Here is a 15,006-nt window from a genome sequence, read left to right as displayed (position 1 = left end):
TTGGAATTAGGCGCGTTTAATTGGAAATCAGGCCCTGGACATAGAGTTAAAATTTAAAATCTCTAGAGCTAACCATTCTCAAGTTTTTAGGAACATGACAACGGATTGCCATGGCGGTGCAGAGAGGCAATGCGGCCTCAGTATTAAACGCTTTCCCTCCAGACGCTTCACTCGGTGATTGTTTGTACCCCCTAACGCACCTTGCACCTATCCAATGCATTCCAATTCAGTGGTCCACCTTTCTTGAGGTTTTTTCATATCTCGACACAGGTGGTCTCCAGACATTGAGGCGGCCCTTCGACCATTTCGACATTAGAACTCAGGAGGGCCTAATCTTTCACGTGCTACCTAAGGTACTTGCCGCAATAGGGTAGAAATATTGAGCAATTAATTTGTTCTTCTGAAATGTATTTTACACTTTTTTCCAAGACGAGTGAAACTACATTGTTAAGTTCTAAATGTAAACGAGAGTTAAACGATTGAAAACTCAAAAATAAATTTAATTATACATCCTACATTAGCAAACAATATACTAGGTTAGTATTGTTATTGCACAATTCGTATATTTATATTCCCATTTTTAACTATACATACTTAGTCAACAATATTATAGATTTATGTTTACACTAAATACCAAAATGAAGGTGAAAGGGAGAACTCGTTCGAAAGAATAGCCGACCGAACATCCTCCGCTGAAAATCAGAGACTAAGTTTTCAATTTCAATAATATCGTTACTACTTAACGTCGTAGAGAGAATGACCAGTTTCCATCGCCCTTATCCGGAACTGGCGCTAAGACTTAGGCTCTGCTATGGTATTGAGAACTTGAGAATAATAATGTATTCTTGCTCCATTGTAATATATTTTACACTCTAATAGCACCGTCCAAAACAGTGTAAATGTAATGGTTTGAATGATAACCAGCTTAAGGTTAGACGACGGAACACACGACGTTTTCGATTGTGGTCAAAACTCGTGTTTGATAGTGCCCAACTTTAGCCATACAAAAATAAGATAATAAAACAGCAGCCTACAGTATAAGCACGGCTAAAAATCTACTTATCAACGGTTAATAAACAGCGTTTTTAGCATTCCGAAAACTGAATTCACTACTAAAAATACCTCAGCTAACCGTAAGGTTTTATATCCCCCTTTTCCCAAAGAAATAAGTGGTGTTTTTACTCCGACTAACCAGTGGGTGGTCGTCCGCCACATCCTCAGCTCAGAGGCGGATTAACCCTTTCGGCGCCTTTAGGCACAGAATAATTTTCCGCCCCTGGGCATTGTCTAACGGGTTGGTCAGCTAAGTCGGGGCAAGCCAAGTACTTCGACCGTGCGGCTTTATCAAAGTTTGGCGCCCCTAGAAAAATGGCGCCCTAACCACGTGCCTACTCTGCCTAATGGTTAATACGCCCCTGCCTCAGCTTGACGGTGACCGTTGACGCCATCTTAATTGTTCACTCTTTTTTTAGGGTCATCTCTCCATATAGGCTAATATATAAAACGCTGAAACTAGACATTTCAACTTTGTGGGCAGCCTGCTAGACTTAACGTATTAGAATTGGGAAAACATATTGAAGGCTTTAAACAATTGCAAACGCCTTAAAATAAGTTATTATCAGAAATACATGAACCGAAATTATCAGCGACCTATCCCGCTTTTACTAAAGGCGTTTTCCCCGTCTCCCCCTCTCTTTACTCGGTTGTAGTCCCCCCCTCCGCGGAATGCAATCCTCTACGGGTCCGTGGTACAGATTTGAATACTCACCCTGGTGGCCGCCGTGAGAAACTTTAAAAAAACACGGACTAAAAAAATACTTAAAAAGTACCTTTTTCAGTCAGTGTAAAGAATTACAGCTACCATTATATCAGATATCAATTTAGTTAAAAAAAACCTGCTTTCTTGACGCAACAAACGGGCGGTTAAGGTTTTTTAAATATCCTATCAATTTATCACGTATTCTTAAGTTTTCTTCCATTATTTAAAAAGTTAAACTACTTTCCGACTGCATACTAAATGATACTACAACTTCACAATCTATCAACTAGTAAGCCTAGGTTCGCAGACTATAATACGTTCGATAATTTCAACTGGAACTATTTCATTTTTCACTCACTAGATGGCATAATACTCTACCCGGCATGCACTCAAAAATATACCTTGGCCGCGGGTGGGTTGAAATATTTGAATGCTTCCTTGTCACCCTCCCCTAGCGCTGTGGGAAAACGCCTCAGAATAAAAAAGCAGTCGCTGATAATTTCGGTTCATGTATTTCTGTTATTATATTATAATCTTTATTTCCAGAGGCGTCCCTTAGGGAATGTGGGAGGCTCCCCCCAAAGTTTTTGATAGTCGGTAAACTGAGGTAAAACCGCTACTCTCCTCCCAATCCGACCACTGATTACATTCGTAGACGATAAAACCAGTGGCGGCTTAAGAAGGCTGAGTCTCCGGGGCGGCAATGTTTTGTGACGCCCCCCAGGACCGTGCAGAAGTTTTCACTGGTCCATCGTGTTGCACCCCCCCCCCCCTCTAGCTTATCCGATGGCACCCCTGGCTACCCTGCTACCCGGGGCGGACCGCCCCCCCCCTTACACTGCCACTGAATAAAACACTAGTGTAACAAAAATTTGGTTTCTTAAAGGGTCATATGACGTAAACTAGCATTTACTAATTGTGAGATAAAAATGTTTGCAGCAATCAAGTCCCCGAGATTTCGATGAACCTGTTACATACGGGGGTAAAATTCAATCTGGAAGGGGTTTCGTCGTTCGATATCTCGACGGCCGATATATTTTCATAATAAAAGAGTGCAATATAGATACGAAACTTTGCGTTTTATTTTATCCAATTGTTTTTCGTATTCCTTTATAATATTTTTTAATTTTTGCGGTTAGTATTGGGCACCCTCGGTTCCGCTTTTTATTTAATTTTTAGAACGCACAAATCGAGGAGAAATTAAAGAAAAATATTCATCCCGTCACTGATTATAACAATTAAAAAATAAGTTATGATGATAAAAAATTAATAATTTGGACACGTAGACCTCCCGCCGAGTGAGCGGTTGTGGTCGAAAAAACCATCCGGTCGCTCACCGTGATTGAGATTCGTCAGCCTTAAAAAATGAATTCAATCGCTCAGGTAGATCTCTCTCGACTTTACGGCAGCGCTTTTTATTGAACGAACTATTTGGCCGCTAGACGACGCGGCGCGCCGGGAGTAGTGGCTCACTCCTGTAATCCCAGGCGTCCGGGAGGCAGAGTTTGTGGAAGGCCGTGTGAGGACGACTACCAATCCCCCAACGGGTGGTCGGGTTACTTCCGCCACGGGTGTCCCCACCCCTGTTCCCACGTATCCCCCCGTTGGCGTAGCCGTTACACATATCTCACCCTGATTAATCAGTTATTGTGTGTGTGCTGGTGTCTAAGGCCTCGGGTCGACACCGATGTTTGTGTATCTCAAAAAAAAAAAGACGACGCGGCGCTCAGAAGCGAGCATGGTAACGCGTCGATCGGCCGATCTCGCTCAAAGCGCCGTGAACGATCTGTGATTGAGATAACTTTTTGGCGCTCGGCCTGAGCTGGCTCAGTTGAAGAAAGATTGAGACGTTTTTCAAATAGGATGAAGCTTAGATTACGTACTCATTCAACAGATTAAATTAATGGGCACAGACTTCAGGAATTAGTTTCGTCATACTTTAATACACTAATAAAGATAATTATACACACCAAAAAAAATAAAGTTAAACAACATTCTACATTTACTAACCTACACACTAAAACCTAACCAAGACTTTAAAAAGCTAACTTAATTAATTATACTAAATACATTGTTTTACGTTCGAACTGGCTGGTTCCCCAATTAAATTAAATTGATTGATACGGTACCGCATGAATGTTTATGAAGTTACTCCACGGTGTTACGAGTCCGACGAGAGGATCACTGGCGTCATGCGGGGCTCCACGGCCACGGCATTACGAGTCCGACGAGAGGATCACTGGCAACATGCGGGGCTCCACGGCCACGGCGTTACGAGTCCGACGAGAGGATCACTGGCAACATGCGGGGCTCCACGGCGTACGAGTCCGGCTAGAGGATCATGTAGTTCTCATGGCGTCACGTATCTCGTTTTCCTCGTGATATCTATCCTCGCGACTATTGTCTAGCTTTTTCAAGATCTGCCTCCTTTCGTCTCCCAAACTCTTCTGCCCATTTTGGCGCGCAATCCTTGCTCCTCAAAGTTTTCCCGCCAAAATATTTTTGTGATGCCAGCTAGAATGAACTAGTTCCATCGCGGAACTCGGGCCTTAATCCCTTCAGGAATGTCGAGGGACAAACCCACTAACGCGGTTCTCGTTTTTCGCGCACAACACAGGTGTTCACATATTAGAAACTACGTTTTTGGGAAACCAGCCTTTTAGGGTAAACCAGCCATTGCCTATTGATTGACGTCAATTTATATTCCCTACAAAAACCCTCATGTAGGCCTAAAAGTATGACACCAATAACTAACAACGAATAAACACGTTACAAGATAAAATAGCGTCACGTGTATTAAGGACTCGCTCCCTTGATCACTCAAATTAAAATCGTCTGAGCGTTCATTTCGGAATTCGCTCACAATTTTTACCCACCTCTGGTTTCAATGAAGTTGAATACCTTGACCAGCAGCTATGGGCAGTATAACCCAATAACTGACGCATGTCTTTATCGTGGAGTATATGTGCACGTAACTCGGCCTCACGGCTGGTCGATAAAGTGGTTAGAGAGTGTAAGGCTGTATTAGGACCCTCTAAATAGGAGGTATCAAAATTCATATTATGACTGCGAGTAAGTCTCTTTCTGTTAATTTTTTAGTGAATCAAATGGAAGGTAAAGACAAAGAACTAGAAGCTAGTTTGTTTGCTTACATGCAAAGTATGCGTGGTACCCAGGAATTTTGGTATAAAGGTTTTGGCGAAGTTAAAAGTATGTGTTTTCAGTATGTGCCTCCTACGTGTTTTGTTACGTTGAAAACAGCAGAGTACGACTGGTTGGAACTTCATGATCATTTACGATCTTTTTACCCGTTGATAGAATTTTTTTTTTTAAATTCCGTTAACTGACACTACGTCCGTCTTTTCCCCCGAAGAGTCCGATATCTCGAAATCGTTTGACGCAGTTTTACGAATTATCCGGTAAGGGCCAGCGTATTGGTGGAGAAGTTTTTCGCACCGTACTGGGATGCGGCGTGGCGTGCGCAATAATACTAGGTCGCCTTCGTTAAAATCTGCCTCCCTACGTTTCGAATCGAAACGATGTTTATGTTTTGTTTGGGAGATGGCGTGACGGTCGGCTGCTATATCTCTAGCGTGCTCAGCGTACGCGATGTTTTCGAATCCGAACTGGCTTGCAATAGTAGCAGCGGGTAGGTTCAGAGCGGCATCAAGCATCAGGTCGGCTTCGTAACCGTGTAGTAGAAAGAACGGTGTGTAGCCTGTGGTGTCATGTATGGAGGTGTTATAGGCAGACAATAGGTGGGGAAGAAAACGATCCCAATCCCTGTGGTTGTCAGACACGTACTGCGATATCATATCAGGCAAGGTTTTATTAAATCGTTCAACTTGTCCGTTGGTTCTAGGATGATAGATTCCGACGCCATTGATGATGTGGCCCAAGAATCTAATTTCCGTTTTGGCGAAGGAGCATTTGCTGGGTTTAATTTTCAAATTCGCGCTACGCAGGCATGATAAGACCTGCTCGAGATGACCTAGATGGCTTGTAAAGTCTTTGGAAAATATGATGATATCATCCAGGTACGCAACGACCACTTTCCACATTAGAGCACCAAGGGTCCTATATATGAGCCGTTGAAAGGTACTCGGAGCGTTACAAAGCCCCATGCCAAGAACGTTGAACTCGTATTGGCCGCCCGGAGTGACGAAAGAGGTCTTTTTCGGAAACTTCAACCTGGAAGTAGCCGGAGGCTAGGTCGAGAGTGGTAAAAAGGGTAGACCCGGCGAGGCGATCGAGTGCATCGTCGATTCGTGGTAAGGGATGTACATCTTTTTTGGTAATCTGATTCAGACGCCTCGACCCATCCACGCAAAACCGCCTGGAGCCATCACGTTTTTTGACGAGGATTACCGGTGCGCCCTAAGGGCTGCAAGACTCTCGGATGATGTTAGCCCTATGTAGTTTCTCAACTTCATTTCGGAGTACTTCCCGTTCCTTAAGCGATTTCCGGTACGGATGAAAACGTACTGGCGCTGCGTCCCCGGTATTTATTTGGTGGGTTATCAAAGAAGTACGTCCTAGATCATTCTCGTGTTTGGAGAACACGGATGCGTGTTTTTGGAGAAGACGGCGGATGGACTGCGTTTCAGATTCAGACAGTTGCTCACCGATATCTAAGTGCTCCGGAAGGTGGGTGTCGACAGTGGGTTCCACTGGGTCCAGAAGTTGTAGTTCCAGGACGTCATGAGCTCCTGGTGCTAAGGCGGGCATATCCAAGATTTTGTATATATTTCGTCCTTCCTGACCTATTACATGTAATAACGTATTGATTTCAATAGTATCAGCTTTACTTGTCAACTCTGTTGTCTCTGCCAATATTCTGAACTCTTCAAAACAGTCATCCCAAGCATCAGCAGGTTCATCACCAATATGTTTTGGCGGGAATGACGACGAGTCAAGGCCCGCGAAGTAACCCCTGTCGCACATGAAGTCGTTTTAGGGTCGGGGTACGGTCGTAAAGTCGCTTTATAGTCGACGACCAAATGCCGACCTAAAAACGTCCGAACGTTTTTCGATACTAAAACCGTAAATCCTTTTTTGGGACTATTTATGGTCGGTATGCCGACCATTTTCTGACTTAAAATAGACCTCACATTTAATTATTGGATTCGACATTAACTTTATGAAACAGACCATTTGTATTTAGGAAAAGGGGATATTTTAATTATTTTCTGACTACTTGACTTTCTGAGGTAATTTTTTATTGACTTTTATTTTTTCTTCAAACTTATTTGTATTCTAAAAACGCGGCATCTAATAATTAGATCAGTTTTGTGTCGGAAATAAGCATTAATTAGGTCTATTAAAATGCGGTGAAGAGTCGACGTTTTGTAGTCGGCCGACGGTCGGCTGACCCTTTTACCATTTCGACCCTCAATCCCAAGGTCGGCCGACTTTAATGTTTAGTACCTTTGACCGACGTCGGCCCGACTCTAATTTGCTACAGGGGAAATAGACCGAAAAATATAATTCGGAAGTTAGAAAGAGATCAATAATCGAGAAAGATACGTGAACGTCACTACTGACACCATGTTATGTTAGTTGTCGAATGAATAATGACATAATTAAACAAATAACTTTAGAGACAATTAAAGTGATGTTTATTCTATGACTAGTGTTCCGTCTCTGGTCTATCTCCTCCCGTCTCTCTCTGCCTCTACCAAACCTGGTGGTAGTTATTATAAACCCAGATATAACATCACATGACATCATTAACTGTGTGAGCTGATTCCAGAGTGGGACAGTGCGAGTGCAAAAATGGTGCTTGCGGTTCGATGTAGTCACACGCGGTACAAAACTTTTTTTTGTCGTGCCCTCGAGTAGAAGAACGAGTGAAAAAATCACCTTCTTGTAAAATACTTATGCCCGATAAAATTGAAAAAAAAACCTCTCCCAAGTCTGTAGCCGAATGACGCTCTTGAAGAGTTGGTAATTGGAAGAAAATTACGTCGGTACGCAGCTGTTTCGTTCCAAAGGGTTGGCACTAATTTAGTGAGTTTGTTGACTGACTTGTTTATGAGGTCCAAGTATCTTTTTAAGTGGGGGACCAAACTGGTGAAGCAAAATCCAGTAAAGGTAAGACAAAAGTCGTAAAAATGGTCTTAATGACTTTAGGTGTTTTAAAATTAAAAGTGCGTCGGACAAGACCAGTGAACATGTTTGCAATGATTCTGCAATGATCAGAGAAGGATAGATTTTCGTCCACTTGCACGCCAAGATCTCGAACAGATTTTACTGACGGCATCACTTGTCCATGTAGGTAGTAAGTTATCTTTGAGTTTTATTTTCCTAGGTGAAGAACATTAGATTTTGATGTGTTGAACCAGAGACCAGACTCAGCAGCCCAAGCCTCCACACGGAAGAGATCTTGTTGCAGTTCGGTAGAAGAGGTTATATATGCCAGAGCTTTAATGAGTCTAGTATCATCAGCAAACAGGCTGGCAAAAGAGTTTAAGACAGTAGAAGGTAGATCATTAATATAAATTTCGAACAACAAGGGAGCCTACACGGACCCTTTGGGGCACACCCCTGGAAACTGCACAGGAAGTTGAACTGGAACCACGTATAACAACGCGTTGTGTGCGATCTGAGAGAAACGCCATTAACCACGTTAATACCTCTCCGGTTATTCCTGCAGACCGAAGTCGTCGATATAATGTATGATGAGGAACTTGATCAAAAGCTTTTGTGATATCAAGATAGATAATGTCGACAGGTTGACCATTTTCTAGAGCAGCAGTTCAAATATTTGTAGCCTCCAACAGGAACGCGATGGAAGAAAGCCATGCTGATGACTTGAGAAAAAGGATGATTCAAGTATCACTTTTAAAAGCACGTCGTTTACAAGCGATTCCAGAATTTTTACGACTTGGTTGGTAAGGCTGATTGGTCGATGGTTTTCAGGAAGAGTCGGGTCACCTTTTTTTTGGATCGGAGTGACATTTGCAGAAATCCAACAATCAGGGATTTCCCCAGTAGCCAGACCTAGATTAAATATATGAGTAAGAGGCCATGATATTTGGTCAGAAGTACATTTTGGGAGGTTATGGTGCAAGTAATCCGGGCCTGGCTCCTTAGTTGAGCAAAGACCATTGAGTTTTTTTAGGACGTCACGCTCGGAAACTTGCAACCGGGCAATTAAGGTAGGCTGTACGTTGAAATTTGAAGACGCATGAACCGTTGAGATTTGTAGTGGAGAGAAGACGGAAGCAAAATAGTTGTTAAGGGAATTTGCAATGTCAACATCTTCAGTGACAGTTGTTCCATTCACTCTGAGGCTCTTCACGTAATTTGTAGACTTGCGATTCATGTTAATGAATTTAAAGAAAGCTTTAGGATTCTCATTCATGGTTTTAGTTACAAAACTTTCGTGCCGTTGCCGAGATTGTCTAGCCAGGTGAGTGAGGTGGTTTCTAGCTCTCTATAGTTATCACGTAGACCGGCTATGTTGGGGGAGTTTAGTTTCCTATGTTTACGAAAAAGTCGCCACGCCTGTTCCTTGGTTTGCTTTGCAAGTCGCAGTTCTTTATTAGGAAATTTGTGGTGACCAAGAGTTTTGATAGAGAGATATGTGGCGGATGCAGAGAGCATTTCAGCTTTGAAAATTTTCCAGCACTTGGTGGTCAATTTATTATGAAAAAGTTCTTTCCAGTTAACTTTAGATAGTCAACCTGAGTGACGGGACTTTGGCGAAGTGGCATAGGCAGACGTAGATCAAAAGAGACCACGCAATGATCACTAGTGCAAAACGGAGGTAAACATTTAACACCAAAAACCAATAATTATGTTACATATGATAAAAGCATTTATGGGTAAGAAAAACGCGAAAGCTGCGCGTTAAATTAATTTTAGTTTATATAAAATGAATTTAGCGAGTGAAGAATTGACCCAAAAGACTAGGTTAGCCCTTGATAAGGAAGAAGGAATTTTAAAATCACAAAGGCTCAAGCATCTAGACCATTTTGGTTTACGTTTATTAACAAAAGTGAATGAGAAACCCAGTCTTGACTGTGATACATGTACTTATCAATCAGGTATTTTGACTGAATTAAAAATTATATTTCAAAAATTCAAACAGAATTCCTAGCTGTAGCCAAAGATTTAAAAATTATTCAACCTGACTTCAAATTATGATAAGCCTAGGTCCGATAAGTTACGTAAATGAACTAATGATAGATTCTTAAAATTATCACAAGAGGTGGAAAGAATGACTTTCAAAAGATTCACTTTTGAACTAACTAGTCATATTGGTAGAAACAGACATTTTAAAAGCAATTTTTAAACCATAATTAATGTAAAACTTAGGGAGTCTAAAAACGAAACGCAAAACGCAAAATTACTCACTGTAACTCCAGAACGCGAGCGGGATTTTCTGCGTCATTCCCTTTCACCTCCGATTGGCTCGTTTTAATAGTCATTGTGACGTAAATCGGCAGAAAGTCCAGCCTTTTTTTAAAAATGATGGTACCAATAGGAAACTATATAGGTATACACTTGGATTCAAGCTTAATTAACATACATGCGGAAAGGAGAGAGGTGCTTCGGGCAACCGATGACCCAACTGCTGACGAAACTGCTACAATTGATGTCATGGTAGGCGGTACAGTGACTGGTGATGAGACCGCTAACGATACTGGTCCTGGTGATGTGATAAGGGACGGAGCTGCAGCTACATGATCTAGAGGTAGAATGGAAGCGTGAGACCATGGGCCAAATAATGATAAATCCAGGACATGACTCAATGCGAAAAACCCGTCCAACAGCGCTAACACCCGACCACTATTGCCCCCTATTGGAAAAATGCGCGATCGCGGACCTACGTCATTTTGGGGGCAAATTTTTTAGGGGCAGTTTTCAAAAATAATACACGTGGTCGTCGTAGTAAATATCCTGGAATATTTATTCACGGTTATCATATCTACGTGTGGTTATTAATGTAAGTACTTTTTTTACGTACTAGGTTCATAATTAGTATAATACGTATAATTATATAATTTTAAACATATACTTTCCTAGAATCGTTAACAATAATCTAAAAATGAGGGGCCAATATGGCAGGATTTTCAAATTACAACCGCCACTTTTTTCCGTGTTATTAATTCCCATGTTAGATACAGGGACGAGAAAGCAGGAGGAAAAATTCGATTTTAAACGTCTTCATATTCACGGGGAGTTAGATGTAAACAAACCGCGGCCATTGTTAAGACGTGGTTCACCAAGGACAGTATTATTGTAGTTAGTTTTTACCATTTTCATGTTAAATTAAAAATAAAACTACGAGCGTAAATAAAAAATGCCCATTAGTTTTGAACACTTAAGCCTCGTCAAGAACCGCTAAAATTAGGTGACCGCCATTTTTTTTGTTTACAACTAACTCTCCTTGCGTTTAGGTCGTTTTAGGTGATATATTCCAACAGAGGCCGCCAATACACTTTCTCGTCCCTGTATCTACTGTCCTTGGTTATTCCTATAGGGAGCTCCGAAAGACTCTTGTTAAATGCTCTTCCTCTTTTTATACCCCCCCCCCGGCAGAATTTTACTCGGGTCAAAACGTCACAAAAAGGAAACGGCTACCGCCATCTAGTAGTTTTAATATCACTTCTGAATTTTGAAAAAGTAGCAGACGGTTCTATCTCAGGTTTTACAACGGTCTTTTTTTGCTGCAATAATATGTTTTATGATCTTTTTTTAGCATTAGATTATATTTTTATTGGGAAAAATTAAAAACTCTGTAAATCTTGTAAAAGTTATTAAAGATACAGCATATGAGTGGAGTTTTTTTAAACCATTCTCTAAACCCTAAATCATCATCATCATCTACAAAATAAAATCAATATTACCAAAAACAAAATCGACATCCAATTCATTTTTTCCCTTTTTTAAGTGGAGAAATAAACATCGCTTCATACGTTTATGAAGAAAAAATCATTTTCTATTTAGTTCAAATTAAGAAGGACAATTCATGGATTAATCCATGGACAATTATAACTAATTTAAATCCGAAAAACGAAACTGTACGCACCACAACGTGGTAGCCACATGGACTAGCTTTATGTTCATCCCCCCCTTTACTCATCCCCGTTTGACCCTAGTTTTCCGTTAGTTCTTAACTATACCGCCAGAGCGCACATTTAACAATAGTCCATGGTTGTAGAGCCGCCACTGACTTACGAGAGCTTCCACCGCGTCTCCCAGAGGGTGCAATGTTGATAGTAAAGTATCTCACGCGACGGCTGAGAAAAAAGGGAACGGTAGAGAGAAAATTCGAGGGGTGGGTAGAAAACGGGGGTTATTGGGAAAAACGGGTTTTTGTGTTCACGACGCCGGGGTCCATTCACCGCGGCAACCGCTGTCAACTCCTAGTCATGTCTCCCGATGAAATGGCATACCTCAAAGAGAACTACTACTACAGCTACATTTCAGCCAGACCAATAGTCCCACTCGAAAGAAATTTCCATGTGGAAATAAAAAGCGAACTTTTGATTAATCAGATTCGCTTTCAGGATTCTCATTATCAATCCGCTACCGTTCATACCGAAACGCCACAAATACCTAATACCCTGGAACCTGATATTCGACACGGATATTCGCCAGGATTGCATAGTCACCCTCTGGTAATATCACAGTCTGCACTCCTACGCAGTACCAATGCAACTCTGAGCGGCGACAATAACACTGCTACACCTAGTTCACATTCCAGACCAGCGACTCCAAGTTCCTATACGACACACACACCTGCTGGATCATCTAGTTCGAGTTTTCCTGCAAAACTCACCAACCACCGTCAACTCCATGCATTCCTCTACGCAAATCTTCGCGCGTACCAAAACCGCGAGTTTTAATGGACATATGACTCCCCTCCATTATGTACGCGTTCAATTTTTTTAAGGGAAAAGTGATGTTGGGATTTATATTATTTTAAAAGCGTGGGTGCCATTTTAAAGTTTAGATGGCACCACTGTCTCCATATTTGTAATTTGAACTGAATCACATGATCACGTTAGTCACGTGATCTAAAACCAAAACGGCTACGGAAGAAAGTTCAAGAGGACACTTTCTCCCCGGGCGCGACGTGATCAATTATCTCAATTTTAAATGTATAATTGTTATGACTTAAAACCTGTAATAAAGTAATATTTTGTTTAAAAGATTGAGACTTAATTGTTAGTAGACAAAACCTAATATCTCTTAATATCGACGGTGCTGCCGGCGTTTTGAAAATATGGGCTGACCGGAGGGCTACCCATCCTTCTAACATATAGGATCCTTGGTTGTCCCAACAACTGGACATCCCGGCGCCAAAAGAGGGGGAACCCCGAAAAAGAAACGGGTCTAGTCGCTTTTGTTACGAATTGGTATGAGGCCCAAATAGATGGCGATACTGTTCCTACAAATTTGGTTGAATTCCGTTACCAGTCAACGGCGGCGGCGGAAACTGTGCCGGTCACGAGCCTAGTATAGGCAAGGGTAACTTGTAAGACTAATTACTCTTGCCTATACTAGGCTCGTGCAAGGACAGTAGATACTGTCCTTGGCTCGTGTAAGACTAAAAAGACCAGCGGCGGCGTAGTCTACTTTTAGAGCATTTGGCAATTTATTTTCGGTGGTGGCTTTAGGGGCGTTTGCCAGCATAAGCATTAAAAATGAGTTGAAGAATATAAAAAATAAAAAATAGTTAACAAACTAACGTCCACATTCTTTATTCTAAAAGAAGTTACCAATGCTTCTGTTTCCATACCTTATAAATAAAGTTTGAGGTTTAAATTTTTAAAACTATGAACTCATAGCGAAAACGGAACCGCTCGTTACAAAGAAGTTCTTCAGGATAATTTTTCTTCCCCTGAGAACTCGCTAAAAAGTCTCAAATGATAATTCGTTCTTCTCAAAAAGGCAGCTAATGGAAAGCCCTCGAACCAAGTAGTTTAATTAAAAAACTAGCCACTGGTAACTTACCATTTTTAACCTTCAAAATCAGGCTTTCATAATTTATGGTCAAATAATCTATTCTTGACAGTATTTGCTATAGACCCGACCCGAACACGCCTACTGAGAAAGAGACTATTTATATTTATTTTTGCTAACTGCTAAATTCGCTTCTTCTATACTGTGTAGAAGCTCGGTTTACAGATGTTTTCCCCCTTTGTCAACCGCCTCGGTGGTGAAAATTTCGTTGCGGACCTCTAACGGTTGTTTTATCTCTATTTCCTCCATACTCTTTGATAGAAGAATAATAAAAAAAAATAAAAAAGCCAAAATATTTTCTCACGCATTGTAACCCGGCCACCTGAATTAATGGCTTTAAAATGTCGCTTATGACTCAAGCCTAAGGTGGTGCCTCTGGTATTAGCCTAGCTGATTATGTTTATGTTTATGTTTTTTCGCACCTAAATTGTAGTGTTAATAGTGGCCGCCATGACAGTTACCGTTTGTTATCACTAGGCAAATTACATTGGTGACGTCGTGAGTTTCGAATTGAAAGCACTCTAAATGACATAATGGCTGCGTTCAGTAAGAGTAATCGGACCTGCAGATTTGTATGTTCTGAACCGTTGCATATCATTTGCAGCGTTACGTCAAGAGCTACTGAACGCTTTTCTGTACTCACGCAACCGGTTAAACGCCATTACTTTCCTTAACGTTGTGACGTCACGCTGCAAATGAACCGGCTCGCCCAGACGATTGAACTGGGCTACGTTCAGCAGCAGTCAACGGAAAAAAAACCCGATGGATTTGATATTTTCCACCGATGAGCTTTTTCGTCATATTGACGTCGTAAGTTGCTGAACGCTTTTATTCAGTCATCGGTGTTTTTTAAAATGGCGTAGCTTTTATAGTAGTTTTACGTCAGAAATGACGTCAGTCATCGGAAAAATCGACTCTTCCAGCCGATGAGTACCGATGACTATCGTGAGGTCAAAACCGGAAACGCGACAAAGCGTACAGTAGGAAACCGATGTCAACGATTACTAATCGGTGAGTACGAAGAGTTCTGCTGAACGTACCCATGGTTTCAATCGGTTGAGCAGCGCAACGTCATACCGGAAGTTTAAAAAATCATACAGTTAAAAACCGGTTTCTAAATTTTGAACCGTTGAATTTGTTGCAAGTTACTGAACGTAACCAAGGTTTAACAAACTGTTTTTTATTATCTTTAAATAACTTTTGGGTTTAATTGACTGGTATCTGGCAACCCTGCCAGGTCCAGCTCAGCCAGCTGAACAGGATTTCTG

General features: G+C 41.4%; 1 protein-coding gene across 1 annotated transcript; it reads right to left on the bottom strand.

Annotated features, from left to right (window-relative positions):
- Window positions 1–8,057: 8,057 nt before the first annotated feature.
- On the bottom strand, window positions 8,058–9,125 carry LOC149947789 (uncharacterized). Its single transcript, XM_090170966.1, has 4 exons — window positions 8,810–9,125; window positions 8,643–8,761; window positions 8,284–8,363; window positions 8,058–8,214 (listed from the first exon to the last, which is right to left on the bottom strand). The coding sequence occupies exons 1-4, from the start codon at window positions 9,123–9,125 to the stop codon at window positions 8,058–8,060; spliced, it is 672 nt and encodes a 223-aa protein (XP_090027092.1).
- Window positions 9,126–15,006: the final 5,881 nt, after the last annotated feature.

Source organism: Leiobunum rupestre, chromosome 4 (genome assembly GCF_980474605.1).
Source record: "Leiobunum rupestre chromosome 4, qqLeiRupe1.1.hap1, whole genome shotgun sequence".
Lineage (NCBI taxonomy): Eukaryota > Metazoa > Arthropoda > Arachnida > Opiliones > Sclerosomatidae > Leiobunum > Leiobunum rupestre.
This window is presented reverse-complemented; position numbering and strand designations above follow the sequence as displayed.

Bases quoted from the DNA above. Each gene is read 5' to 3' on its own strand.
- LOC149947789 (XM_090170966.1), bottom strand. From the start codon at position 9,125: ATGAATGAGAATCCTAAAGCTTTCTTTAAATTCATTAACATGAATCGC. The intron at 8,762-8,809 runs GTACTTCTGACC...TATTTAATCTAG, and splicing joins GCACCATAACCTCCCAAAAT to GTCTGGCTACTGGGGAAATC. The intron at 8,364-8,642 runs GTAAAAATTCTG...CGTTTCTCTCAG, and splicing joins TCAGCCTTACCAACCAAGTC to ATCGCACACAACGCGTTGTT.